At 35.6% G+C, this 27,831-nt stretch overlaps 3 protein-coding genes and 1 non-coding gene across 4 annotated transcripts in view; 2 read left to right on the top strand and 2 right to left on the bottom strand.

Annotated features, from left to right (window-relative positions):
• Positions 1–6,160, bottom strand: part of Smp_128320 (hypothetical protein) — a gene marked incomplete at its 5' end in the record, with an annotated part of 34,824 nt that extends 28,664 nt beyond the window's left edge. Inside the window, 3 exons of the mRNA XM_018788882.1 lie at positions 932–1,032; positions 4,888–5,065; positions 6,038–6,160. Of these exons, the coding sequence (XP_018654381.1) occupies positions 932–1,032; positions 4,888–5,065; positions 6,038–6,160 (402 nt within the window). The remainder of the gene's footprint in view (positions 1–931; positions 1,033–4,887; positions 5,066–6,037) is intronic.
• Smp_tRNA_01959_Pseudo_TCG.1.1 lies at positions 3,236–3,307 on the top strand. Its single transcript has one exon. It is a non-coding gene (tRNA).
• Positions 6,161–17,933: 11,773 nt separating the features above from the next.
• Smp_012230.2 (putative kunitz-type protease inhibitor) lies at positions 17,934–17,990 on the bottom strand (the record flags this gene model as incomplete). Its single annotated transcript, XM_018788881.1, has 1 exon — positions 17,934–17,990. One exon carries the CDS (start codon positions 17,988–17,990, stop codon positions 17,934–17,936), a length of 57 nt encoding a protein of 18 aa, XP_018654380.1.
• A 1,554-nt stretch (positions 17,991–19,544) lies between these two features.
• Positions 19,545–27,831, top strand: part of Smp_128690 (glycine dehydrogenase (decarboxylating)) — a gene marked incomplete at its 5' end in the record, with an annotated part of 43,235 nt that continues 34,948 nt past the window's right edge. Inside the window, 3 exons of the mRNA XM_018788880.1 lie at positions 19,545–19,805; positions 25,605–25,683; positions 26,479–26,614. Of these exons, the coding sequence (XP_018654379.1) occupies positions 19,545–19,805; positions 25,605–25,683; positions 26,479–26,614 (476 nt within the window). The remainder of the gene's footprint in view (positions 19,806–25,604; positions 25,684–26,478; positions 26,615–27,831) is intronic.

The raw sequence follows: 27,831 nt of genomic DNA, 5'->3' as shown, positions 1-27,831 counted from the left end.
AATTTAACTCCGCCCTAGTTCTCGATGGCGTGAAAAGTAAATGAAGTTGTAGGCTTCCGCTCACGTGTTACATGGCACTGGGTATTTTATTTCCCAATTTCTTAGCTGGGGACAACATTTTTGCTGTCTGAGGTCAATTTTAGCTATGTGTGTGCTTGTAATATAGCTTGTATCTTTGCAAGTAATAGTTTGACGTAGTTATCGTTGTTTCAGTAAGTGAAATGAACCGTTTATTAGGTCATATAAAGTGTTGTCAAATTTTTTTTAGCAAAAATGGACTCCAGAAAACTTTTACATATGACTTGCTGCTTAAAAGGATATTGATAAGCAAGTACACACTTGTTGTTTGGCAAGTCGAGGCTGAATTCATTCTGGGTTAAATTACTTTTAAACATAATATAAGTTTTCAGTATACAACCGTAAACAATTCTAACAATTATAAGCATCAACATTTTCCTATAGAACTGACATCAGTATGTAACCTATCCGATCAGGAAAAATCTTATGAGTTATAATTGATGCTTATAATCTCTTCACCTCCCTTTATGGGCACGTACAGGAATTGTATATAACACCACTGTAAGGGTCACATTAATTAGTTTGGTATTCTTCATAAGTATGATGGTGGATGTTTGGTTTAAATACGGTAGCTTGACTATGTCATTAATTCATACGAACGTACGTGACTGTCATAGAGGTTGAAAACGAATTTCTATCAACAGCATCTGGAACCACTGAACAAATTATAAACCGATACTTGGCACATATGGATGAATAATAATGAAATTGTGCTCTCCAATGACTGCATTTCGTATGTATGTTACAAACGTTCGACAGTTGTACTTATAAGTGCTCATGTCTACTCCAAAAGGACTTACATAGTCAGTAATGAATATCTAATCACTGTCTCCGTATTCCACAGACAACTCACCCTTTTCAGTTCCATAGGAACATTATTCTGTGCAGCCGGAGTAAATATGTTAACAAGTGGAGCTACTCGTCGTAATGCATCATACTTATAGCGCCTACTGGCTAATATCTTGTTATCAGTAGGTTACCATATTGATGTCATGGTACAATATTTGATCTTGCGTTGTTTTCTTGACCTAATCAGGTTTCAACAAGGGCTCTGAGGTTCTGTGGAGAAACTGATTTCCAAGATCAAGTTACAAAGCAACAATCGAGCAAAACCGTAGGCTCAGGGGAGAGCAAAGTCAGCTGATGTCCTTCAGAATGATGTTTTTGATTTTATTGAAGCAATAGATAAAATACACACCACAAACTAAGCAGTTTAAGGTCGTTGGACAAAAAATTGGGCTGTTTTGAGTGAGACTAATATTTTACGGCAACGACAGTGGTATCAGGTGCTACTGCAATAGTTTTTCCACAGTTGCATTGCAAGCAAGTATTGATTTTCATCCAGCTATGCACATAAGGTAGACAAATGCTTTGGGTTTATATGAAATAACGTGAATAAAGCATATATGGTCATAAAAACTGTGTCGTTGTCAAGGCTAGTAAACATAGGCAACAAGTAACAAAAACATTAAAAGGTTTTGTGTTTTTGTCCACTTCATTGCGATTTTGGCTGATTCTCAACGCTCTGTTCTACTTTCATGCTCAGGAATACACTAACAGTGTAGATGTTAGCTTTATTTAGGGTTGTAGTTGTAATATATCTGTTCCAGGCGATAATAACTGGTTCCGAGTTATTGATATAACCTCCGGTTAAATATGTAGATTCCCAACGTAGACGATCTGCGTCGAATGATTGGTGCCCTACTCGAGTTAGATGGGAATAGTCTGATGAACCAGCTAGCTTCGAAATCACACCTCGCGGCCAGCACTAAGACGGATTACCACTTCGTCGAATCAAGGTACTATGACTGCTTTGAAAACCGTATAACACAAAGACGTTGTTATGGAAATGTATTACTAAGAGTGTGTACAAAGATAGTGCAACCACCACCATATGGGCCAAGTCATGGTGTACAGTTAACTGATGCGCGTTGGTTGTCCTTGAACTTGACAGAGATCGATGAACTGTTCAACATTCACTAACCCAACTGCCGGAAGATTTGGTTAGGGCTCAGTGACATTCCTTCGGCTATACAAATATATAAGCCACCAAATCGCTGTTTTTCAGGAAACAATTTTGTCTCATGTGCGAAAGGTACAGTTATGCGTAGCTTTCACCGGGGACTAAGCAAACATCTCACCGTTACTACCTGTACAGAGTTTCAGCTTTCAGGTTGCCAATATTCTTCCGAAGATAGCGAGCAGCAGAAACAAGAACCATTGAAAAATGATTTCGGGAACTCGTTGGGCTGTATGTATTTTAATTAAAATCGTTAAGTGCATTCACATTGACCCTTGTGAGAAATGGAATGGATTATGAATTTAGACCGATTATCAAAGACATGTCACAGTTGTATGAAATAATCTGAATTAAATCAAGGTGATTGCTCAATCATTGGAATTTCCAAGATTTCGGAATCAAATATTAGATTTATGCACACCGAATTCTCTATAATACAAGGAATCACAAAGAACAGATCAATCACGAAAATGAAAGTTGTGTACATTAATATACGTCACTCAGTTTTATGTATATGTTGATTGTACTAGTTTAACCGTTTATTTACTTTTTAAGCAAACTCTTGGCAATTCAGTGAAGTTGGTTTCCCTTATTAATCAAGCGAAAATAAGTGAAGTGTCGCGTTTAACGTGATCAGATATCCGGAGTCTGCACACTCAGTAAGACGTTTGTATTCATATCTTTGTAAGTAATTACCAACACAATGTAATGCGTTTTGCATGTGTTCTTTGCGTAGCTACGGGATGAGATGGCCAGCGACGAAACTATGTATGAAAATTCAACTTAGTGTTGTTTGTTTGAATCTTCCCATTGATGTTTAGGACTGCAACTGATCAGTCTCTAATTGGCATATATGCATACTATGCGTATTGCCTCGATGTAGCCTTAATTCACAGGCATGGTAGGCAAAGATGGATAGTGGCTAGCAGTGGAATCCAGGACGCACATTTCGCCCTATTTGGGACTCGTCAGCTGGATGTACCTGCATCTCAGAGTTGATGTTCACTCTGGGACTCGAACCCAGTACCTTTCGCTTCGAACGCCATCGCGTTATCCACTCGGCCACGGAGTCCTGATAGCCACTTGCTTGTGCGATGGGGTGAAGTTTAAATTCGACTTAGCATCGTTTGTTTGAATCTCTCCATCGATGTGTTAGGACTGAAACTGGTCAGTCAGCGAAAAGTACTGGGTTCGAGTCCCAGAGTGAAAATCAACTGTGAGATTCAGGTACATCCAGCTGACGAGTTCCAAATAGGACAAAACGCGCGCCCTGGATTCCACTGCTAGCCACTATCCATCTCTGCTTACTATGTCGGAAAATGTACGTCCATGTACTTACGTCTATGTTTTAACGTAAGTATCTCAGAAACAACTTGCGATCACTCACTTCTAATCACCGTTCGATGAACAAACATATTACAATTAAACAGCTAGTATATGACCCTTATCTATGCTAATGATCATAGGTGTGGGTACAGGTATGTGTCTGAGTGCTAGTTTTTTAAGTGAGGAAAAAATTATTTCAAACTCATTCCATGAAAATACCTGCAGATGTGAAGATGAAGAAAGAGTTGTTAGTTTATGATCGGCAAGCCATTAAGAGAGAAGAATAGATGAAGACTTTGATCTTCGACGAAAGAGCACAGATAAAAATCGCGAGTCAATGCTTTTTCCAATAATGAAGTCGAATACCCTGTAAGATCGTCAACGTTGATGATTTATGTTGAAGTGATTGGGGGCCTACTAGGGTTAGACGAGAATGGTGACGAACCAACGAACACTGAAGTCACACCTCGCGACCGGTCCTTACGTGGTTTGAACCATCGACGCATCAAAGGATCATGGACGCTATGGAGACTGTACAACACAAAGGACGTTATTACAAGAATATATTAGTTAAGGTACAACCACTAAAGTACAGAAGTGAAAGAACACCCATTGCCACATGGGCCAGTCCATGGCATACGATTTGATGCGCATTGACTATCCTTGACCTTGACAGGGATCGATGATCTGTTCGATATTCAGTGACATTTCACCGACCCTACAACCCACTCTTACTCGTGTATACCGAGACAAAAGCCTAGCAAAATTAGCTTAGTGATAGTAAAAGATAACTGTTGTGTGATTTCTAAGTAGTACGACAGCAGTGAATTTAACCCGATAGTTTAATTCAGCAATTTCAGGGTGGCAGTATTTGGTAAACAGTCTGAGTGACTAATCGCCTGGGCGCAAACCTGGTAATCGTTACACTTCAAAGTGGACCAACATGCATATTTTTCACAACCACACAGTACACTCACCCTGCCATAGAGCTGTAAGAACAAGTTGTTAGCCATACAACTGAATTTATCTAGAACCGAAAAACCACAACATCAAGCGTCTTGTTATCAAGAAGTAAAGCTATAGTCAGTGGGAACGATGGATTCTGACTATGTATCCTCTTCATTGCCACCGACGGAATTTATAACTTGTGTACATATGACTTCCGGTGCTTCAAATCATGAACTGATAAGTTAATTGACCATGGGTTCACAAAAAGCATGGATTGAGTGGTAGTTATTATTGAACTCAAGTAAATCTTAACTTCCTATAGAGCTTGACATGTTGTTTAACGCATGAAGGACCAAGTCAATTATGTAATTCCTCATCCACTCACCACTATGTTGAAATAAATCTATGATGATTATAGTGACCAAAAAATGCACGCTTGCCTCCACAAATTAGATCTTTGGAATGTGAGTACAAAATATGACCACATGGCAACATGTGGTCATTGAAACGCTCACAAGGACATCGACCACGTAAAGTATCAACAACATACATTATGCCCCTGCAGCAGCAGCGGATGAATTCTCCTGCTATTACTTCATATCTCATTCTTCTAACTCCTTTATAATTCGCAGCTACAACTTTGTCTGAGGAGGTTGTGTGCTCACTTAAAGGAGATTGGAGTGACCTTGGAACCTGAAATTGGTGATACATATAACTAAATTTCTTACCCTAAGTTTTGGGAAACGTTAAGAATCATTAATTGCTTCATATGGACGCAGACGTAGGTCAGTGCCTGTCTTACTCCGGACTTTCGAGAATCTCAACATAAGAGAGTCACCTCTTCCGAAACATTTTTATGTGCTTATGAGCACTATCCACACGATTGTTTGTGTGGTTTCCCAGGCTTATTGAATGTCGCTGGTGACAGCGAGCCTCCACTGAATTCCGGTCGATCCAGTGATCTTTCACGTAATCACAGACCCGTGGAAAAGGGATTCTCAGACACTCGTACTTCTGGGTAGATCTGAGTATAATGCATTCTAAGAAGCGAAGCTCACAGGTAAGATCACCTGACGTTTTACGGAATGTTCCAAGCATTTGAGAACATAGAAATTTCGGAACTATAGAAAGTAATTTATACAGTCAACCCTTACCTTCCTGAAAAATGCTTTTAAGACATAGAGAGAATACAGTATTATGTACTCTCCTTCTTTGTCTTGGTTGTGGTGGTGAGATAGGTGAATGCTCTTCAAAAGAATGTTGATCACCATCATTGTCTACATCCTGCAGACAATCATCTGATTCAGATGCACTGCGTTTACCTCCATAAGTGCAAACATATCTGGCAAAAAATACTTTGGAATTGGGTCATTTTTGTTTTTCTCACACACTGATATGACATACTTAGAGTGAGTATACTATACAAAAAAATCATCAATCACAAAAGTTCTATTACCCTATCTACTTCTTTCAAAAAGGTCTCAAAATTGTCCCAAGTGGTAAATCGTGGCGATAACAGTATCATTGAAGATTTGTGCTATATCATTCATCATCACGACTGTATCACTTATGTTACTTGAAGGATGAACGTTATCAGACATAGTGTGGCTGAACTCTAATCAAATCTAAAACTGTCTGGATTTGACTGCATCCGCAAAACCTTACGGATTGTCGGAGTGATGAACCAATCGTTTTACGACCTTCAAGTGCCAAGTGACCTCCGTCAGTGAACGATACCACTGGAGCGCGGCCCTTTTTTGCGGTCCCTTTTTGTTGTGCTATTTCCATTCTTCCCACAAGGTGTCATGAGGTATATTAAATTTGCTTACATTGTTTTGACTTCTTTCCATAACACTGAGTTATAAGTCTGTAATTCAATAACATGACTGCTTTACTTGAAGTTTCTTGCTTGGAGGTATCGGTGATCCACTGCTACTAGATACGGAAGCCCGTTAAGCGGAAGCTTCTATTCCGTTCACAACCATTCGAACATTTTTCGTTTGAAATTTTCTGGACTTTTGTGTTCAAATTTCAGTGACACGACTGCCTCGAAACTATCTCATTCAAATGACTGGGGAAATAAAGGCGACATTTTATGTGAAAATTTGCTGTGAAATAAAGAGAAAATACGGTTTTTTGTCGCATTCTTACCTACCCTGGGGATTTAGTAGCGTTTTTCGCATGGTTTGCTATGTAAATATATTCAGAAAACCAAGCAAACAAAAAAGGAGCAATGAAAGCGGACTTTGGAGAAATCTTGAGGAAAATCCCCATTATAAGTCAGTGTCGATATAGGCTACAATGCATCGAAATGTCTCTTTATTTCCTCAGCCTGTGGTAAATAGTGCGTATTTTCCCCAAATGTCCTCCTCAAGGGATAATGTCTTGAAATTAACACTTCCCCAAAATGTCTACTTTTCCTTAGGATTAACTCCCAATTGTCTAGCCTTTCACAGTTTCAACAGGGGAAATAGTTAATTAATGGCAGAACTTAACGTGCTAGTATACTGTATACTTCGGAAGTCAGCCTTTAGTTCTCCATGTCAAGCTAACTATACACTTATCTGACCATAATTAGCATAGTGGCTTATATGTGAACAATTTATTAGCAAATTTTTACATATGCAGTTGTCAGTAGCATTTACATAAGGGAAAGGGTAAAATGTCCACATCTTAAATGACAGAAAAAGTTGTCTTCAATCGTGATCTAAGAAAAATTGGCGAGAGGTTTACGTCCATATATAAAGCTGCGTTCAAACGAGATACTCATGGGTATCAACGTTTACTTGCTACATCTAGTTAGTTTCAACGTACTTGATACAAGTGGAAAGGGTAATGTAGGTCTAAGGAACATTTATTTCGCGAAAAATATTTACACAAAGGATAGCTCGTACAGTAATGTTCCCAGTGATAAGCAGCGTTTCCACCACTTAAATTCTAAAACAGAACGGCACTTGACAATTATGGATATTTTTTTTACTAATTACCTATTAAAAACGTGTTACCCAACACGCTAAAAATTACAGTGATATAGCAAAGAGTATATAACGGCATATAAAAAAACGAGAGGAAAGTGTTCACAGTCAAGATCGCACATACATCCTGGGCCTTAAGGCCTTTTGTATTTTTTCTGCGTATTACATTGTATGGCTTTGACATTTGAACGCTTAAAGACCTCTGATTTCACTTTTACAATACACGCTTTTACTAAAGCATCATAGTTGTTATTCTTTGCACTGTATCATCTTTTGGCCGTACTTCTTTCGCGAGTATAGAGAAAAACTTTTGTGTGGTTTGTACTTTGCAAAGAAAATGGTCCATTTGTGAAACATCTACCTCATTTTTTGTGAGTATGATATAAATTATTTTCGCTGTCGTGTTTTATCATTCTCGTATTTATCAAAAGACGTATTTTGTATCTAATTTCCTTTACTTTTTCGGTGTTTTCAGTGTTTTTATTGCGTTTCGATCCATCTATGTGTCGTAGAAAAAACATCGTTGTGGTAGACTCACACTCTCCTTTTCGGATGAGAATGAAGTGCGACATTATAACTTTAACAAGTGATACCATCGAACTCACTCCTTTATATAAGAGGTTTTGCAAGACAGTCGCTTTTTGTGTGCCAAATATGCTGTTACGCAAGATCTCTGTTGATACTCGGGACGATTGGGTTACGAAAACGATCTAGGAAGCTTCCCACAGGTCAACAACAAGCTTTAGTTAACATGGGTCAACTAACATCTCGAGGACGTAATGTTTAGTATCGTTAATTCAACTTAGTGTCTGAATACAACCATTTCGGTTTAACGCCGAGAAATGGTAGATGATGAACACACTGATGCACTCACAACTACATAAAAATATCAAAGATGCAAAAAGGAACAAATATATGTAGTTCTAAAAAGCGTGCGTTGCTGGATGCAGCCTCAGAACCTCACATCTATGCAGCAATGACCATGTCAGATCCTGGTCCGCACGTAATGGACGAAATTCAGTTAAGTCGAAAATTGGCCAAAAGTGGGATCTAGTAAACCAACTAAAAAAAACAGGAAATAAAGCATACGCACCTGTTACCCAACGGGACCGCAGAGGAAAAACACTTAAGCGAAGGAACCTTGAATCCTGCCAAGATATGTCCCTCAAAGAGGTCCGCGATCGTCCTCAGGGTAAACGTCTATTGAAAAGAACTGAAAAGCAAAGTTTTAACACGACCTAAGTTACATTAAGTCACCAGTATGTTAGACACCTCAATCAGTTTCAAAGTTAACTCACTCAGACTATACAGAATAGGACAGAAAGCGAATTTAGATTGTCTTCGGGTAAGGTATCTCTTAAAAGTCACTTTTGCTGTGATTGAGGAGCGAAATCTATCACGAAGTTCGCATAAATCACCGAGACCTGCAATGTATGTCCGCTCCGACCTTAGTTTGGGTGATTTTATTGAGACTGTCCAGAGAACCAGAAGTAAATAGGCGCCGTCGAAACGACTAGAAGAACCTTGTACTTAGATTCAGAGAAAAGCGATCCTTAAACCTATCCTACTGGTAAACAAAAGCAATCCACATAGCTAATGGATTGTCATCGAATTCTGGCAGCCTGAAAAGTAAAACGGTGAAGCATAGAAACGTAGACACAGAAAGCCCTAATGCTAATGCTACTTCAGAAACGTGGCTAATGTCAAAAGTAAATGACAACGAAATTAAATTGTTCAGTTTCCCACTTCATAGGTCAGTCAGTCAGCTACAACGTAGGACCAGGCACATATATTCATCGGTCCAAGTTGCCATACCTCATTAGCATAACAGGATGAATACCAAATTCATAGAAGCAGATGCTTCGATGACAGTAGTAAATGTAGATAAAGGTTGCATATATGAATATGATACAGGGAGAAAGAATTAGGTCGTAGAAAGAAAGGTATAAAGTGATTTTAATCTCACGGTTTAAAGGAAGACAAAGAGTATATACACCTACGCTATTGTGATCGATTCTGAGCCATGTCACTCAGAGTCTCCAACCATTGATTACGATAGTCACGCGGAACCCAACCAAGTAGTCTGCATCTACCAACATGACTCAAAGTAGAAGTTAGTAACTTCAAGGACTGATGCCACGTTTTGGTTTGGCCACCCCTAACTCTCTTCCTACCATCACCAATACTAGTCAGCATAGCGCGTCGTGGTAATTGGTGGTGGGGCATACGTAACACGTGACCTAACCATCTCAGTCGATGAAGATTCACGACCTCATCAACTGATTTATCATCATTCCCTAATACCTTGTGTCTAACCTCACTATTACTTACCCGGTGATCCCAGCAGATGCGAGCAATATTTCTAAAGGCATCTGGTGGTCAGATTACTAGTAACTTACGAGTATCTTCTACTCTTAATGACTATGTTCCTCAGCCGTAAAGTAGAACAGAGCGAACTACTGTTCAGTATACTCGTCCCTTAATTGATAGACGGATATCTCGTATTCAGCATAGGTGACGTAATTTGTCAAAAGCAAAACGAGCTTTCTGAATCCGTGCTGAGATTTTGTCAGACACCAACCCATTAGGGCTGATCAGACTTTCAAGATAAGTGAAATTGTTCACGCTTTGACTAATATATATATATATATATAAGGATTTGGTAAAATACACCTATTTTTCAATTGTTAGTGTACTTACACCAATCAAAAATATCGATGAACTTTTAAAGGAAGTCAAGATTCATGAAGGAAAAAGAATATTTATCTTGTTCTGTGGTACACCCCTGTCCGATGGCACCAACTGGTGTCCTGATTGTGTTAAAGGTTGGTATAATGATTGTCTTCATATTTGGTTTTCTATCTTATATGCATTAATGGTTATCCTTCCAGTCTAGCTGTAATGTATGAAAACCTAGGTACTCAGACTATTATAGGTCAACAATAATGCATTAGTTCATTTAACCTCTCTGTTATTGGTCTTTTTTGAACTCGACTAACACTCCTACAGTTACATCAGTACAAGAACTTCTTGACTGTTTCTAAAAGCTTATCACTTAACGTGGGTAGAACCTCTTACTAATTTTACAAAAAAACACTTTACTCATAGATGGAATAAAGTACATATTATACTTTTTTGGTGCCAATTATCTATTAGTAATGTGATTTAATTTATCCCCATGTTATCTCACGGCAACATTGGGAGGCCCTATTGATTTGAGTTAATGTGAGTAGTTTGAGTGTGACATTGGAAGTTCTTTCTAACAGACTTTCTTAAGGCACATACCTGTCGAAGAAATACGAGGTAGTCGTAGTTGAAAAGGAATACAGTTTGATCAGTGGCTAAACAATACCTGTTATGCTTATCACAACCCATTTTCGATGGAATTTTAATATTCACATTAAAATAACAGTCGGTCTTAAACAAATTGTTCAGAAGTGCTAATAGGTAGATCATTGGAATTCGGAGCGGTATGACATTCTAGTACTTAGGGTTGCTTATGAACTATTTTTGTAGATACTTAAGTATTCACCACCCATATAACATAGATCATTACGGCTTGGATTACTGATGCAGTGGGTTTATATAAACGTCTTTCAACTCTATATCCTCAATTTAAATTTGTTCAAAGATCGTTAGCCAATATAATATGTTTCACAAATCTTTTCTAGGATACCAGATTACTTGCTGCTGACACCTAAAGTAAGATGTAACAACTTCAAACAATTTCTATTTCCAACTTCTGTTTTCACACAAACCGATATGTATGTCGATTAAGTTCCATGGTTCTTACGTTGGTCTTGAAAAAGTTTTCATACTTTCAATTCACCAAAGTAAATTCACGATATATAAAAGGTGCACGAAAATGTTACAAGCTATCTATCCACTATTTGATTGGAACATACAGATCGCTCACACCAGGAGATATCAAATTTGTTTTAAAAGCCTCAATATTTTTAAGGGAGCGTATTTTTTTCTCTCAACTTAAGCTCAAAAGTAGGAAGCCTGAGTCAAAAAGAAAAGAATAATAACGGTATTTTCTAAATCCTTTCTGCACGGACTGTTCATAATGATCGATTGTTGCCACAGTGTTCATGCGAACTATTTATCTTGACCTCGTCAGCTTTATAATGGTCTCTTTCTGTAATAGAAGTCAAACAATTATACTTATGGCTAAGAGAGTTGTAGGAAGACATGTTTGGGGTGATTTTAACAGTTGTCGAACTCAAAATGGTAGTTCAAGGCTAGCCTACATCTGTGTATTGTAACAGTAGTGTGCCAAATATTGAGACAATGATCGTCTTGTATTTCATGTGCGTTAATTTGACTCTAATGTTTCGTTAACCAAGTCCTAACTACGATTTATGGATCTATATTGCATATAAAATCTGAAATCTATTTGAATGCTTACTAAGTGGTGAATGTACTGCATTGCTCTCCATTCTAATGTATAAAGACACCTATTATATATCGATAAGATGTACGTTCTACCTATATTTCGTTGGGTTTTTTAGAATCATTCATCTGTTTTATAGCGACCGTCATTGAAGGGGATTAGCGAGATAAAACACTTAATGGAGTTGTAAATTTGTGTTGACTGGAATGTATGTAGTGTGTCTATTTTGACTTACAACTCAGGGGGAAACGAGGTCACCTCAAGAAAAACCTCGGCACTTCTAAAACAGGAAATGTAGTCAATTAATTTAGTTTATGGCTTAATAAGAACTACTTTTAGATATACAGAGTTTCTTTTTGGAGTGGATAATGTCGTATTACTTGATGGGAATCAGCTTCATACCAAGTTTACCACTCTTGGGTACTGTGCTCTAGTTTTTCATTTCTTACACTTTGATGCTCAACAAATCTTTTCTTGTTTACCAGGCGAACCAATAGTAAAAGAAGCGCTTAAAAAATTACCAGAGAATGCAGTTTTTCTAAAAGTAGAAGTTGGAGATCGAACTACGTATGATAGTACATTACATTGTTTTTAGCATTCTAGTTGGCGTGATCCTAACAACGTGTTTCGAACGCACCCGAAATTTCGAATAAGTAGCATCCCTTCACTGATCGAGTTTAACACGGTAAGTGTCTTTATTGTATATTATTTTCAATGATATTTTTCAAAATTAGATGAAAAGATTATCAGACAAAGAAGTTGTACAACTTAATCTCGTCGAGCTCATGTTCGAAGATTAGTTACACGGAACCATTTGCTGTCGTTAATTTCTGATATTTTTCGAACATTTTAAAACCGTTTTTGTATTCTTTTCAATAAGTGAAATTCGTATAATAAAAGTGTGAAGTCCAAACGCGCGAAAATTTCTGCCACTGAATAATTTTCTAAACATATCCAAGTTTATTTCATACTAAATTCTACCAATGAAGAACTTTCGGTACTACTGCTATGATTAGATTTAAACACGATGGAGAGCGAAAACAAATCAGATCCATTGGAACCTTCAACATACGTACCCTATGTCCAATCGGCCAACAGGCCTCTTTGGCTAAGACCCTAGAATCTCGTTTCATTGATGTATGCTGTGTCTCCGAAATACATATACAGGATCCTAGTATGGTCATTCACTTGACCTCACCTAGTCGAAACAGGGAACCGATGGCGAATTCTCGCGAACTGGTGGATGTAGGCATAACACTAATTATGAGGGCAGAACAAGCACTTTTAGAATGGATCCCCGTTAACAGTCGCCTATATGCTGTTCGGCTAAACGGCTCCGTAAGAACTCGGAAGGATAAGGTCACACGTCGTTGCCTTTTCATCATTTCTGCCTACGCTACCACTGACTGCAGTCCGGATGAAGTGAAAGATGACTTTTACAGAAAGCTCTCTGAGCTTCTTCATAAAGCTAGACGCTCAGACATAGTGCTCGTAGCAGTGACTTTAATGTCGAAGTAGGTAGCTTAAACCGAAGAGAAAAACGTTTAGGTGAGTATTTTAGTATTCCAGCTCAGCGAACAGATAATCGTGATCGTCTGCTGCAACTATGCTCAGACAATCGTTTATTTTTAGCAAGCACTAATTCTAAGCAAAAGGAGAGACATCGTCCAACATAGTGACCCTCTGTACTAAACCAACGATGGACTTAAATAGACCATATTGTCATCAGTGGTCGTTGGAGAGGCTCGATAGAAGACTACCGCTGGTTCTGGAGTACATGATTAGACTCTGATCATGTTCTAATAAGAGTATGCATTTGCCGGCGCCTCACTCGACACTGAAAAGTCATATTAAGAAGACTCACTAGAGTTGAGCTCAGAGATGAGAAAGTCAAAGGGAATTCCAGGAACAACCTAAGTCATACTTAGACAATTTCGAAAACGAGGCTAAACCAGATGTTGCTTGGAAAGATATACAAACAGCTGTAAAAACAGCAGCGACATCTATTAGTGATTTGAAGGGTCACGAGAAACCAAGGGATTTCTGCGACATCTATTGCACTAATAGATTTTCGTAAACTTACCCATCAGGTTACGAACATGATGAAGTGCGAAAACAAATCAGATCTAGGTTAACCAAAAGTCTACGGAACAGTCATAAGCAGTGGTGGACAACGAAAGCAAAAGAGATGGAAAAGGCAAAGGCTGTAGGTAGCACCAGACAGCTTTTCAGACTAATAAAAGAAACTCGAATTAAGAAGTCATATGTAAATGAAACCATCTCGGAAAAGACAACACTCTTATCTGTTCTCAGCCCAGACGTTTAGAGTGGTGGATGGAACACTTTAAGGAGCAGTTCAGATGGTCTTCAGCTACTCTACAACTACCCACCATTTCCAAACAGCCTGAATGGAACATTGAAGTAGGTCCCCCGAATCTAGCTGAAGTTCAAAAGGCTATAGCTAATCTGAAACGAGGAAGAGCAACTGGTCCACTTGGATTGGCTCCAGATGTCTTTAAATTTGTTGGTTCAATTTTAACGATTAGGTTGCCTAATATTTTAGCTAAAATCTGGGAAACAGGTGTAATCCTATCTGACTGGTCGCAATCACTGATCGTCCTAATATATAAGAATGGGTCAAAGTCATCCTGTGATAACCATAGAGGGATTAGTTTGACGAATACCGCATCTAAAATACTAGCCTCAATAATTATCGGGCGCCTAACAAAGACTCGTGAACTGCAAATGCAGGAAAATCAGGCTGGCTTCAGAACTAGTGGTGGCTGCATCGACCACATATTCACAATTCGTCAGATTTTAGAACACAGGCATGCTTATCGGCGTCACACAATACTAGTTTTTCTTGACTTAAAAGCAGCATTTGACTCTGTAAACCGAGAGGTTCTGTGGCAGTGTCTGACATTGGAAGGTATACCTCAGAGGTTCATAAACCTTGTGAGGGCTCTTTACTCGAACACTACCAGTCGAGTCAGAGCTTATAACGAATTGTCATGTGATTTTGCAACCTCAAGTGGTGTCCGGATAAGCTGTCCACTATCTTTATTTTTGTTGAACTTCATCAGAGACCTACTACTGGAAATAACACTCTCGTCGACTGAATTTTCAGGGAGTTGATCTCCTACCAGGAGGTCCACTTATCGACTTAGAATACACAGATGACATAGTCCTGTTTGTTGAAGACGCTGACAAAATGCAGAGTCTTCTATTTGCATTGAGTAACAATGCAACGATGTTTGGGATGAGTTTCTCCTCCCTCTAAATGCAAGTTGTTGCTCCAGGACTGGCCTGCGTCAATACCTGAACTAAGCATAGGGAGTGAAGTAGTCGAAGCGTGAACAACTTCACTTATCTTGAAAGTCTGATCAGCCCTAATGGGTTGGTGTCTGACAAAATCTCAGCACGGATTCAGAAAGCTCGTTTTGCTTTTGACAAATTACGTCACCTATGCTGAATACGAGATATCCGTCTATCAATTAAGGGACGAGTATACTGAACAGTAGTTCGCTCTGTTCTACTTTACGGCTGAGGAACATAGTCATTAAGAGTAGAAGATACTCGTAAGTTACTAGTATCTGACCACAGATGCCTTAGAAATATTGCTCGCATCTGCTGGGATCACCGGGTAAGTAATAGTGAGGTTAGACACAGGGTATTAGGGAATGATGATAAATCAGTTGATGAGGTCGTGAATCTTCATCGACTGAGATGGTTAGGTCACGTGTTACGTATGCCCAACCACCAATTACCACGACGCGCTATGCTGACTAGTATTGGTGATGGTAGGAAGAGAGTTAGGGGTGGCCAAACCAAAACGTGGCATCAGTCCTTGAAGTTACTAACTTCTACTTTGAGTCATGTTGGTAGATGCAGACTACTTGGTTGGGTTCCGCGTGACTATCGTAATCAATGGTTGGAGACTCTGAGTGACATGGCTCAGAATCGATCACAATAGCGTAGGTGTATATACTCTTTGTCTTCCTTTAAACCGTGAGATTAAAATTGCTTCATATCCTCCCTTTTTTTCTGTACTATATCCTTATATACAACCTTTCTTTTATATATTGCCAACATAGGTTCAATTACTTCTATGAATTCAGTGCTCATCTTGTTATGCTAATGAGGTATGGCAACTTGGACCGATGCACATATGTGCCTGGTCCTTCGTTGTAGGTGACCGAGTGTTATGAATGTTAAATGATCTTAAGTGACTCGGCTTAAATTTATCCTACTTTAAATTCTTGTGATGCGGTAAGAATATTATAAGAACGTGAAAGTTGCTAGACTGTTTAAATCAATGATGTTCGCTGTAATCACATTAGTTTCATTCGAACTAATACGATATAGATGGATGGCTAGTGATGCTTCAGGTATTGTTTTTTAGAAAAATCACTCACTTCTATTTAAGAGGTAGTAAATGTTTTTAGCTACTGACTGGAGTTGCTCCTTTTATCTAAACAATTAGTAACAATATATCAGGTGTTAGTGAGACAATCTTTGATATAGATAGAGTATTGACTAACAGTTTTTAATGAAGCTCAGAACATGGCGTAAATTACTTCAAAGTATGTCTTAATTGTTCCACCTTAGTGGCTTCGAATCTACCATTTTACCTCGAGGCCATTTATTACTGACCCACCTAACGAAGTGAGAATCCTATTGTACTACGCCTTAACATAACTGTAATACAGAAGCATTACTGCATTATTTTGTGAAACCGTAAAAACTATCGGAGTCTGAATTAAACACTTAGCAATCGGCGTCATTAAGCATGACATGTACATTGCATCATCGAAGTGTAAAATAATTTCCAATGTTCAGTTGTTGTTTGTCTCTTTACGCATCATGCATGATAAACCTTTGAAAATTGTTGAAAGTTTGGTGTAACCACAGTGGTATAGTAATGTTGACCACTTTCAAGGCCATCATAATCTTGGTTAACATGACGAAACACTATTGAATGACGGACAGTTGTGATGTTAGCATCAGTTGTGACAATTCCTTTCCTGGTGGTATCCTAAATGTAGTAGATTTGAGGAAATTGTGACATAGATGTGTGTAGATCAAATTGGACATTGATATACGCACTTCATAAATCATAGAATGAAGTTTCAATGAAATAAGCTGTACATTGTGTTTTCACGTGAATACATTTCACTTCAATTTTTTTTATTGATGTATTGTTTTCCACCTCTTCACAAACACTTTCTCGTTTACATGTGAAACTGCCTATTCGCGCCCTTTTTGAAAAGCATTTTTGTATTATAAATAAAACAAATAATATCAACAATTTTCTAACTTTTTGTTGCTTTCTGTTGCTTGTTTGATGGTTTTGTAAAAAAAGTTTAAACTATTCCAGTTAGTTTTGTGGATAGACACACATTAAATTTAGTTAATTGAATATTTTCAATCAATATGATTACAGTAAGGTAAACATTTGCTTATGCTGTTTAATAAGGAGCGGAACGTTTAGAACACTAAGTTTAAGGAAGCAATTTAGAGTATTTGGGTAAGTTAATATTTGGTTAGAATTCTATTTTCGGTGGCTACTGCGATCATTATATTCTATTTTCCTCAAACGGTAGTCATTTATCCCATATGCTTAATTTCCTGAAGAAATTAATATTTCCAGACAAATCGTCTGTGCATCTTGGTATTGCACGTTAAATTAGTTGTGCTACTACGATAGTATATGTTTTCGATCCTCATTATAATTCACTTGGATTGCTTGGCTAAAATTTAGACTTTAGCTTTTAATTGTTTGCTATTATTTGTAAATAGTTCTGTAGACTTAATGTTTAGTTTCGGGTCTCATTTTTTGTTTCATAGTGACACAATTCAAATCAGATAGGATCTCAATTTCTTAATTATACAATAGCGATTGGAAGTCCATAGTAATAAAACATTTCCTTTTTATGATAGTTTTTCTCTACTCGTTATTTACAAAGCAGACTTAATTAGATCTAGGTGTTCACCTCTGGCTGCGTTTCTTCACGATTACAAAAGTTGCTTTTAGGTTAGTCCCATGACCTGTTCCTAATAGTTGTTCAAGAATATCTTTCGTATAATCAGGACATGCTTCTTTGTCTACGGAAAATAATCTGGAGATTCGAGAAAGCTTAGAGGAAATTTTTTATTTAGATGTTTTCAACAAACCAATATCCACTAGGAATCAATAGGTACCGATCAGCATTACAGACTCGATTCGGAAATCTTCATGTGTATTCATGCTAAACCCTTACTGAGATTGCATCCTGAATTCTGGGATCCATTTTTTTTAGTAGAGCTACACAACTGTACGGCCCTTAATTTCTAATAATTGCTTAATTCACTAGTTTGTAACCGTTTTGTTTTGACTTTAGTTGTAATTAATTTCAAACATAACACAGAATAAAATGTTTATAATTGTGTATGTTTCATAAACATTTCATAAATTTTCCCTGTTATACTTTAAATTAAAGTTTTAGGTAAATGATCTAGCATATGAAGTACATAAATTATGTAAAATAAAAATACGCTGATATTTTTCTTTAAGGTAAACCAGTTTCAAGACTTAAGATCCTCTCTTCTGATAGGGACTAGGTGGTCTTCTTTGTAAGTCCGCAAACGTAATATCTAACACTTTTCAACAATCATTTAAAAAAAAAGAAAGTGTTTATTGATTCCCTAAGGTAAATTAGTAATATTACAGAGCTTGTCATACATTTGATGATATCAAAGATATAATGTAAGCTCTTCTAAATAAATGCCTAATGCTTCACTCCATTATCATAAACGGGGGCATGGGGAGTGAACAGTGAAAATATTCATAAAATGTCCGATGTATTTTTAGTAAATTAAATGTTCTCATTTAGACATTAAAAGTACAGTTCATACAGAGAAATATTACTTTTAAATTCGCTTCCCATGATAGCTCAACATTATTATGTAGTTTTACATTTGAACATAAAACACCAATTAAGTGGTGGTGGATAAACTAACACAAAATGATAGTAATAATAATAAAGATGGGATGCAAATCGGTGGATTATTAAGACAATACATGAAAAGGAAGGTATAAACACACTTAAATGTAATTTTAGGTTTAAGAATCAGTTAATTATCTTCAACTATCGCATAGGAGTAAAGATTGAAAAATGTAAAATTAGGTTTACAAATCAGTTAGTTACTCAAATCAATTAAATAAAAATGATAAAGGAAAAGGAGTATAGGTGTAGGTTTAGAATTAATAGCCTGTTAATTATTAGAAATAATTACTTGGAAATAACTATGAAAAATTAAGGGGTAAGCTTAGATCTTATTTGATGGCTACGGCGTAGGAACAAGCTATACAAATGTTTTCTCAATAGAGAGGTTAGGTTTATTTAAATGAATTCCCATGGTTATGTCTTTATGTGGGAGGCGAAATCCAGAAACTTATTTTCACAAGACACTGACTCAACTGCTAGATTTCTAAGTTAGTATTAAATTGACTAACTTCCTATCGTTTCATTATCGCATAAACTATGTCATCTTAAACCAGTAATAGAAATTTCAATAACGAACACACCAATGTATTTTTGCTAGCTGATCTTGGTCTTTTCAACTAGAAAGTGAATCAAATAATTAGTTCATTCGATAATCATCATGTGAAGAACTAATTTTCATTGGTTAATTAGTGACATTTGAAAATTCATATATATATCAACTGAATTCTCGTTTTCTATATTATATTAACTAGAATTTCTATCAAGTGATCTCACTTCATCCTTGTATTCGGTTTTTGATCATAAGCTAATCAGTCATGTTGTGGAGTTTACTATCTTCATTTCACCGTAATCGGTTTCATTGCAATTTTGTTCAAACTTTATGTCATCAACATGATTTACTTGGGATTAGAGTAATGCCAAGTTGTTCACGCTTAAGAATGAGAAGTTTATCGAATGGATCAAATATCTTTAGTATAGATGAGAAACCGGAAGCTCCAGAAGCAGACTTCGTGCACCGACATATTGGTCCATCTGAGAAAGATATCAATCACATGCTCCAATTTTGTGGTTTTAATGTAAGCGTTTTGGTGATTTATTTTAACACATTTTTTCGCCTTTTATTTCAACTAGTGTTATATCATTATCAGATGGTTTACTTGTACTATGACTCAATGTGTCCTTATTTCTATTTTTGGTCGAAACAATTATGCTGGGATTCGGTAACGACTAGCCTATTCACACAGAATTTAAGAACCCAATGCGTTCATTGCAACACTTGTGTATATTTAGATTTATTGGTCTTTTATTACTACGTTTACACAAATTATGGTGATAAGAAAAACCAGTTAATTATGACAATACAAAAGCTAATTAAGTAACTCATTTATATGAATAATTTGAAGAGTTCCTCAATGCACATGTCAACCATATTACTGAATGGTTCAGATTATATTTACCTTGTTGACAAGATGGTGAAAATTTTAACTGTACAATTAATTTGATAAAGAAAACGCCCCTCACCTTCAGCGTAGTTATTTAAAATAACAGGACGCATAACAGTTTATACATATTCAAGTTTGTGTGTAGTGATTCTTCAGGTGTTAACTACTGTTGGTTAGAGAGCTTATATATGATGTTTTGCAAAGGATATGCTTACTCGCGGTAACTTTTAGATATTTCAAATGTTGAGTTTTTGAAATTCAAGTCTATTTATCGAATTGTAATTAAGAAAAAAGTATGTTTCAGCGAAGAGACGTTTCTCATAAAAAATTTCGTAAATTCTAAAGTTCATATATAATATCCTTCTACAGTTTGGGCAGTCGGGAAATGGCAACCGTCCTCATACATCTAACAGCATCCGAAATTATTTTGTTCACGTTAATGTAATAAGGTATAGCAAATATTTCAATGGGTTTTCGCATTCACATTGTTTATAAACGATTGTTAATGTTTTTAAAGGTTTATTGTAATGTTCATTCGTGCTGTGTTAATGAAATTAACAAAGGAAACTAGCCAACATCAAAAATCGAAGATTTGTTGCTCTGTGTATCTTTTTGCAACCGCTTATTTATAATCAGGTCAGTTAAAACATTAGGTGTTTTCATTAAAAAAAACTAGTGGATCAGTGTCAACTAATTAAGAAGTTATTATAAAAATGAAAATGGACTGGTTGTGAATGTGCAAAATAGGTTAGGTTCATAACTTTGATAGAAATAGAAAGCTATCGATTGAAAAAGTTCAAGCATGCTAAATCACTAAATCATCAAACAAATCTAATTTCTGGTCGTGGTAAATTTTATCTTTAAACAGAAGAATTAGAATGGACTGCAGATTAAGAAAATAGTTATGAAGCTTTTCAATGTTTCAAACTGTTGATCGCAAATAAACATGGTAAGGAAGTGTCGTAAACTAGTACGAACAATTCCAGATAAACGAACTGTCACTCGCTGAATGATTTAAATTGTGTCCAAATATCTTATTTACAATAAATGATTTTCATTTTACGTAATCAAATAACTTCTTACCAAACTATATAAGTGAAGCTCAACTAGTATTTTTAGTAAAATGAAACCAAGAATAACAAGCGTTAGGGAATAAGACTAGTTTATTTGTTTCATGGATTCTCATCAGCTGTTTGCAACGTATAAATAATAGTAATTTTTATTTACAACCAATGTACATACTTTGTATCATATTAACGAAGTTTAATGGATTAATAATAACTGTTGTGGAAGAAGTAACAGTCTGTTAATCTCTAATTTTGGGGTTGTTACTACATAACTTTGACATCAATTTTATTGCTCAAGAAACGTGTATCCTTGTGTTTAAAGGATTTTTTTTCTTTTAGATATTTTACTTTTAGTAGCATAAATATTCATTCATTGTACCATTTTATAATTCTTCCATACTTGTTGTCGTTATTCTACTAATTTTCATTAATATGGTATGAACTATGTACATTAGTTGTAAATAATTATTACTATTCTTCTAGGTTGTTAGCGGCTGACGAGAATCCACGAAATAAACAAATTCATCCTATTCTACTATGCTTGTTGTTCTTGCATTAGTCAAACTTACCAAAGGAAAAGTTGTGTGAAAATGAAATCCATCTCATAACGTTTTGCAAATAGATTACAGTAGCAATTGTGATTACAGTAGAAACAGCTTACCTCTAACAAACCTCAATAAAACTCTATCTCTTTTGAACAGGGAATTGACATTTTGATAAACATATCATATTAAAAGTACAAAAAACTAATTTATGCGGTTAGATAGTTATTATTAGAAATATATTTACTTGTTTAATGCTATCTTTCGTATCTTCTGTGTTTGCTCAAACGAATTTCGATACGAATTTATTAGTCCAAACGTAACTCAGTAGTATCGATCTTTTACAGTTTACAACTGTCGGTGACAAATATTAATCTTAAGAAAGCAATCTCAGACCTTCATTGAATACTTTATTTCTTGTGTTACGGTGTGATGTAGAAACACATGCTTTTAAAATATATTAAGATTCTAGACAAAAATCAGTTTGTTATAGACAGCTAAATTGTCACTAATTGCTGATTGTTTTTTTAAAAGTTATTTGAATTGTTTTAGGACTTAATTTCACATGTTTTATAAAAAGTCATGATTATACAGGTATGATGTAAACGTAGAGTATTTTTATGGAAGTTAATGAAGTGAGACTTATAAAGGGGGATTCGTCTTAAAAAAAATAAACTGATACATCTTTTAGATTGAACGCCACCTTGTTATATCTGGTCGTTGCTGATTATAATGTCGGAATCGCCTATCACTTATGCTCGAAAACGAGGAAACACTGCAATTTCCACGACACTAAAGTGAGAACACAAAGACTGATACAAGTGAAGATTTATTAACCTCAAAACACTAAGACAACCCTTGTCGAAAATACACTCATATATATTGATCGTACACTCATTTTGATTATTAATTAGAATAAAATCACATACATATGAAAAAATACTTTGAGTTATAACAAATCATATGCTACATGTCATGATGAGCATAGTTCATGTCAATTTTTAATACAAAAATATCATATGTCATATCGAATAAAATATCACATTGGAAAACAGAAACAAATACTACCCCGAATGATCATCATGTTGAATTAAAAACGGAAGTAATATTGAATCAAAAGTCATAATGAGTAAAAGAATGTAATTTTGACTTTTGATCCCGTTACATCCAGACATATAACTGTAATAAGTTAACTAATAAAATTTTAGTGTAAAGTCCATGTAATGCAAGTTGATATTCATTTCAAGTGAATATTTACCAGACGATAATCGAACATTAGAGGGTTCGAATCTCACGAGGTGGGATCGTGGATGCGCACTGCTGCAGAGTCCACAATAGGACGAAACGGCCGTCCAGTGCTTCCAGGTTTTCCATGGTAATCTAGCTTCAATTGACTCACGCTTTCAACTATGAAAATAATAAATCTCCACAAAACCCCTTCTGAGATCATCGGTGTTAAATATTTTGACATTCACTAGCAAGTTTTATGATAACGAAATTTCCATCCGTTCACTGTACGCCATTTAGACAAGATTAGTTAAAAATAAGTTTTAGTCTGGCCTGGTCAACGAGTAGACCAGAAGGAAGTAACTTTCTGATATAGCAAAAACATTATGTTATTGTGCTTTACTCACGTAAATATAGAAGTCATATCGGTGATTTCATTCCTTGATGTGAATTCTTGACAAATATTTCGGTTTCTTACTCCAGTCTTATCAGTGTAGATCCATCATTACGGCTATTCATTGCACTCTACTTCTGATAGCATATTGAATTTTATTTGTTTTGCCAAACAGTGCTTATATTCATTATTTGTTTTCTGTGCATATTAATTGACCAGATATTTAACCTAATAATTGTTCACAACCCGTACATGAGAAGTATTTCTATGATATACGATTCCTAGTTATCAGTGTTCTTGTTGAGCTTCAATGTACAAATTCATAATGACATATCCACACACAATCCCGAAAAGTCAGATATGAAACCCCGGGCGAACGTTTTGTTAAGTGTATTTGTAAAATGAATGTTGTGCACCAAACAAAACCAATTTTGTCTAATTCTCAGTTAAATATATTTTCGTTTCATATATAGCCGTTATTTTTATGGTAAGATGACATTAGTTTGACCATAAATAGCATATTCGGTAGTTTTGAGCTCATGATAATAATTAGAAAGTCGACAGTTAGATAACCTAAGTTTACTGAATTCTACACATGACTTAACGAAGCACCCCAGTTTTATTGAAGTAATAACACGACAGTATGGGTATTGTTGGCAAATTTTGAACTTGAATTCCTTTTCTTAAATCATTTTGAGTTGATGTAAGTGAAATTCAAGCGATAGGAGTTTTTGGCTTCTCGTTTTCTTGATGAGTCGTCCTTGTTTACAGTTGTTTTACAATTTCCACTGAGAAGTTCATTAAGCGATAACTTTGATCAGCTAAAGTACAAGAGAATTGTTTGAAGTGACCATTGGTAACTTATTGCTACTTCTGAATCGTACAGTTGTTTCTAAAAATCATTGACACACAGAGGCAAAGGGATTGAAACTATGCTTTTTTAACTTTATAGTATTTTAGACAAAACTTTGACTGGAAGCATCTTAAAGAAAAAGTCTCATTAAAAATCAAAGTAATTGGTATCAATACGTTATTCCCATGCAGTTTATTCTCTACATTTTCTCAATTAAATTACTGGTCTCACTAACAGTTACAACAAAATTAAGACTTATGGTTAGAATGGTTTGTTTCAAAAAACCACATCTTTCAGCTCTTTGGAGAAAGTTTTCGTTTTTCAGTATTTTTAATATTCTATTTCATCAAACAAACCTTCAGTCACGTGCTTTACTAATGTTGATCAAAAAGTGAGATCCTAATATAACATTGGCCTGCTCAAATGTTTGGGCATCTGTTTCCCAAGTTTATAAATGTTATCATAAATCTTCCTGTTTTAGATTTGTTTAAACTTAATTGTATGTACTCGCGCGATGTTGTGAAAGGATTGCATCCTACCGTGATGGTAAATATTAGAAATCTTAAATCAAACACTAACCTTGACAACATTCTCCACTTTGTCTAAATTTTGAAATAAAAGAGAAATATATTCAAATTCAGGAACCCAATATTTGATGGGCGGAAAATTGTTGTAGCTGATGGTAAGCTTTCGTCATTAAAGATAAGTTAAAGATACCTACTATTGGAAATACGGTTATGGAAAATAATTTTTGAATGATTACAATTCGAATGTATATTAAAGCGAAATTTATGGTAATATTGCACAATTGATGCTGAGGATTCCTCGCTGTAACAGAATTTTTATAGTAGTTAAAGCTATCATTGTTATAAATTAGGTATTTATTGAGAATTCCTACAGTTGAGTTATAAACAATAAACCCTACATGTCGCGTTTCATGATCTTTCGTTATTCCTAACATCTTAAGACTGTTGGATAAGTGGTCACATATTATTTACATATAAAGGAGTAGTACTTATGTCCAATTACTTATTAGTGGCAAAAAAATTGACAAGTAATTTAGAATTTATTACATATCCTTTAGTTATAGTCCTTGTACATATGAAAAACTGCTATGAGTCTCCAAAACACAGTGTGCTTGTTGTCTAATTCACATCTTAATTTCACAAATTTTCACACTGGTAATCACTGATTTCCATTGAACAAGTCAAGATATAGTTTAATTTCTAAATATTGGGATTATTTATATTTCTTGCTCCTGTTCACAATTATTTTTTATTTAAAAATTGTCTTTTTCGTTTTAATATCGGGCTGTACCAATTACTGCTTACTTTGTTTGCTTTTCTCTAGAAAATTGAAGATTTCATATCCAAAGTAATACCAGATAGTATATTATTACAAAGGGATTTGAAATTGGAAAATGAAACAAGTATGTATGGAGTATTTATTAAGGATAAATCAGTTATTTTGCTATCTATGAGTGAAACATGGAACTTGGGTTCTTAAAGAATACATTTGTAAATACAAATAGTAAAGTAAATTAAATACAACTCAGTAGATATATGTTGGCTCAAATTCTGAGTAGTTATTAATAAGTACTGTGTAAATAAATGTGTTGCTGTCTCAGGTGAAACTTAATTAGATTTAGTTTAAACTAATCTCTCAGTGATTTTGAGATGAATCCCTGAATCATTAACCCATTCATTTGCCGACCCACTTATCGAACTTAAACAATGTTTAGACAAAATTAGAAATGCTGATTTTCGGAGATTTTGTCCACATATTTTGTTGTTGAATAAAAATATTTCACTAGACGTATCTAGGATTGTTTTGGTTTACTTATAGTAATGTGACTAGTTTTCAGGATGATCACCGGCTGAAGAGGCCAATCCACGAAAGTTGAAGTAGCATTTAGGTAGTTTGTATTCTGTATGGGTTTCAGCCACATTACTATTAACAATTAGTAATCAGAATATAAACAAGTTTTGTTCTAGAATCCTTCACTGGTTGCCTCAATAGTATTCATATATCGTCACAAAACTCTTTAGCTCCGTATTAATTGTTGTTTCAATAATCAGATCATATTAATAAAAATCCACTGGTATAGCAGACGAAATTTAAAAAGAACATAAAACTTAGTGTACTTACTATTACTGCTGATTTTAAAAATGCTTTTAATTAATTCCGTTCATGTCACTCGTAACTATTATTTCATAAACTTAAGGTGAAGCAGAACTCATCAGGCGTTTAAAGTTGCTCATGAACAAGAATGAAGTTTGGCGTTCTTATATTGGGCAAGGATATTATGGTACTATAACACCATCTACAATACTACGTAACATATTTGAAAATCCCGGTTGGTATGTTAATATATTTTTGCTACTTTCAACCGCTATGTTGTTTTAATTTATTACTACCTTCCAATATGTTTTACAATATTTTTAACCTAAATATTCTATTGAAGAATATGTAGAATTTATTTCCAATATCTCAATTACTTTAAATCCGGAAATCTGTTCATTTGTTTGACCAGCTGGCAATTATACGATCAAGAGAATGATATTGCTTAGTCCTAATTAACAAGCTGAAGGCTCACTTGTGAATTAGGTTACATTTGTGTCGATTAATCATTGAGTATCAACCGATTAACGTTTGTCTAATCTTCAATTCTGATTGAATTCTATCTGTTAGTTTTAATGACTTGATATTGTTAGCACTGTTTTGACGTTAGGTGGTCGGAGGTAGAAAACTTTGTATATCAACTTGTACCTACAGCTTTGAGGGAACTAATGAGTACTGTGGGATTGGAGCCTATCTCAACCAGTTTCATAGTCTTGGACCATTATTCAGCGGCCTACTTGAATACCTGGGCTACCTGTTTCTATCACCTAGGTATTTCAACAAGTTATCTTTTTTATTTCCTTTTAACACATTATTATGTCTATTAATTGCATAACCTATTCAGGTGTGTATATGAAAAATTTACATTCTATCACTTTACAATGTACAAAAAAGTACAGTGAAAGACATTATGGTGGCTGCCAATATGTGCTGAAGAGAATAAACATTGAACAGATGTCGATTCCTGAACTGCTAAATTCTAACTGCCAACCACTAATTGGCAAGGTGAACTATCTTTAATTCCTACTAAATCTAAAAATGTATCGTAATTGCGATGTAATCATAATTCAAGAATCTTGGTTAAATAATCTAATTTAATATTACTACGAGATTTCAATATCTATCGTCAGGATTGATCAAGCAATAAGAATAGGTGTGGCGGCGGTATAGCTACGTTTGTAAGCGAGGACTGGTGTCGATCTACCTGTGCATGTTTCAAGTTTTCAAACGACTTAATCAACCGTTTAAACTTAACACCCCGTCCAAAACACTTAAATAAATACAATGTAGTCACTAGTCTTGGTTACATACCTTAATATTGTATACCTTAATGTTCGTCAACTGTCATGAAAGTCCAGAAGACACAGATGTCGTTCTAGTCTACACTCCTCAGAAAACTAATGCTTGTGGTAGCCTGCGGTTCTTGTGAGATCTGTACTAGTGTTACTCAATGTCA

The sequence above is a fragment of the Schistosoma mansoni genome, chromosome W (assembly GCF_000237925.1).
Source record: "Schistosoma mansoni strain Puerto Rico chromosome W, complete genome".
Classification (NCBI taxonomy): domain Eukaryota; kingdom Metazoa; phylum Platyhelminthes; class Trematoda; order Strigeidida; family Schistosomatidae; genus Schistosoma; species Schistosoma mansoni.
The sequence above is the reverse complement of the archived record's forward strand: the minus strand, read 5'-3'. Positions and strand labels throughout refer to the sequence as shown.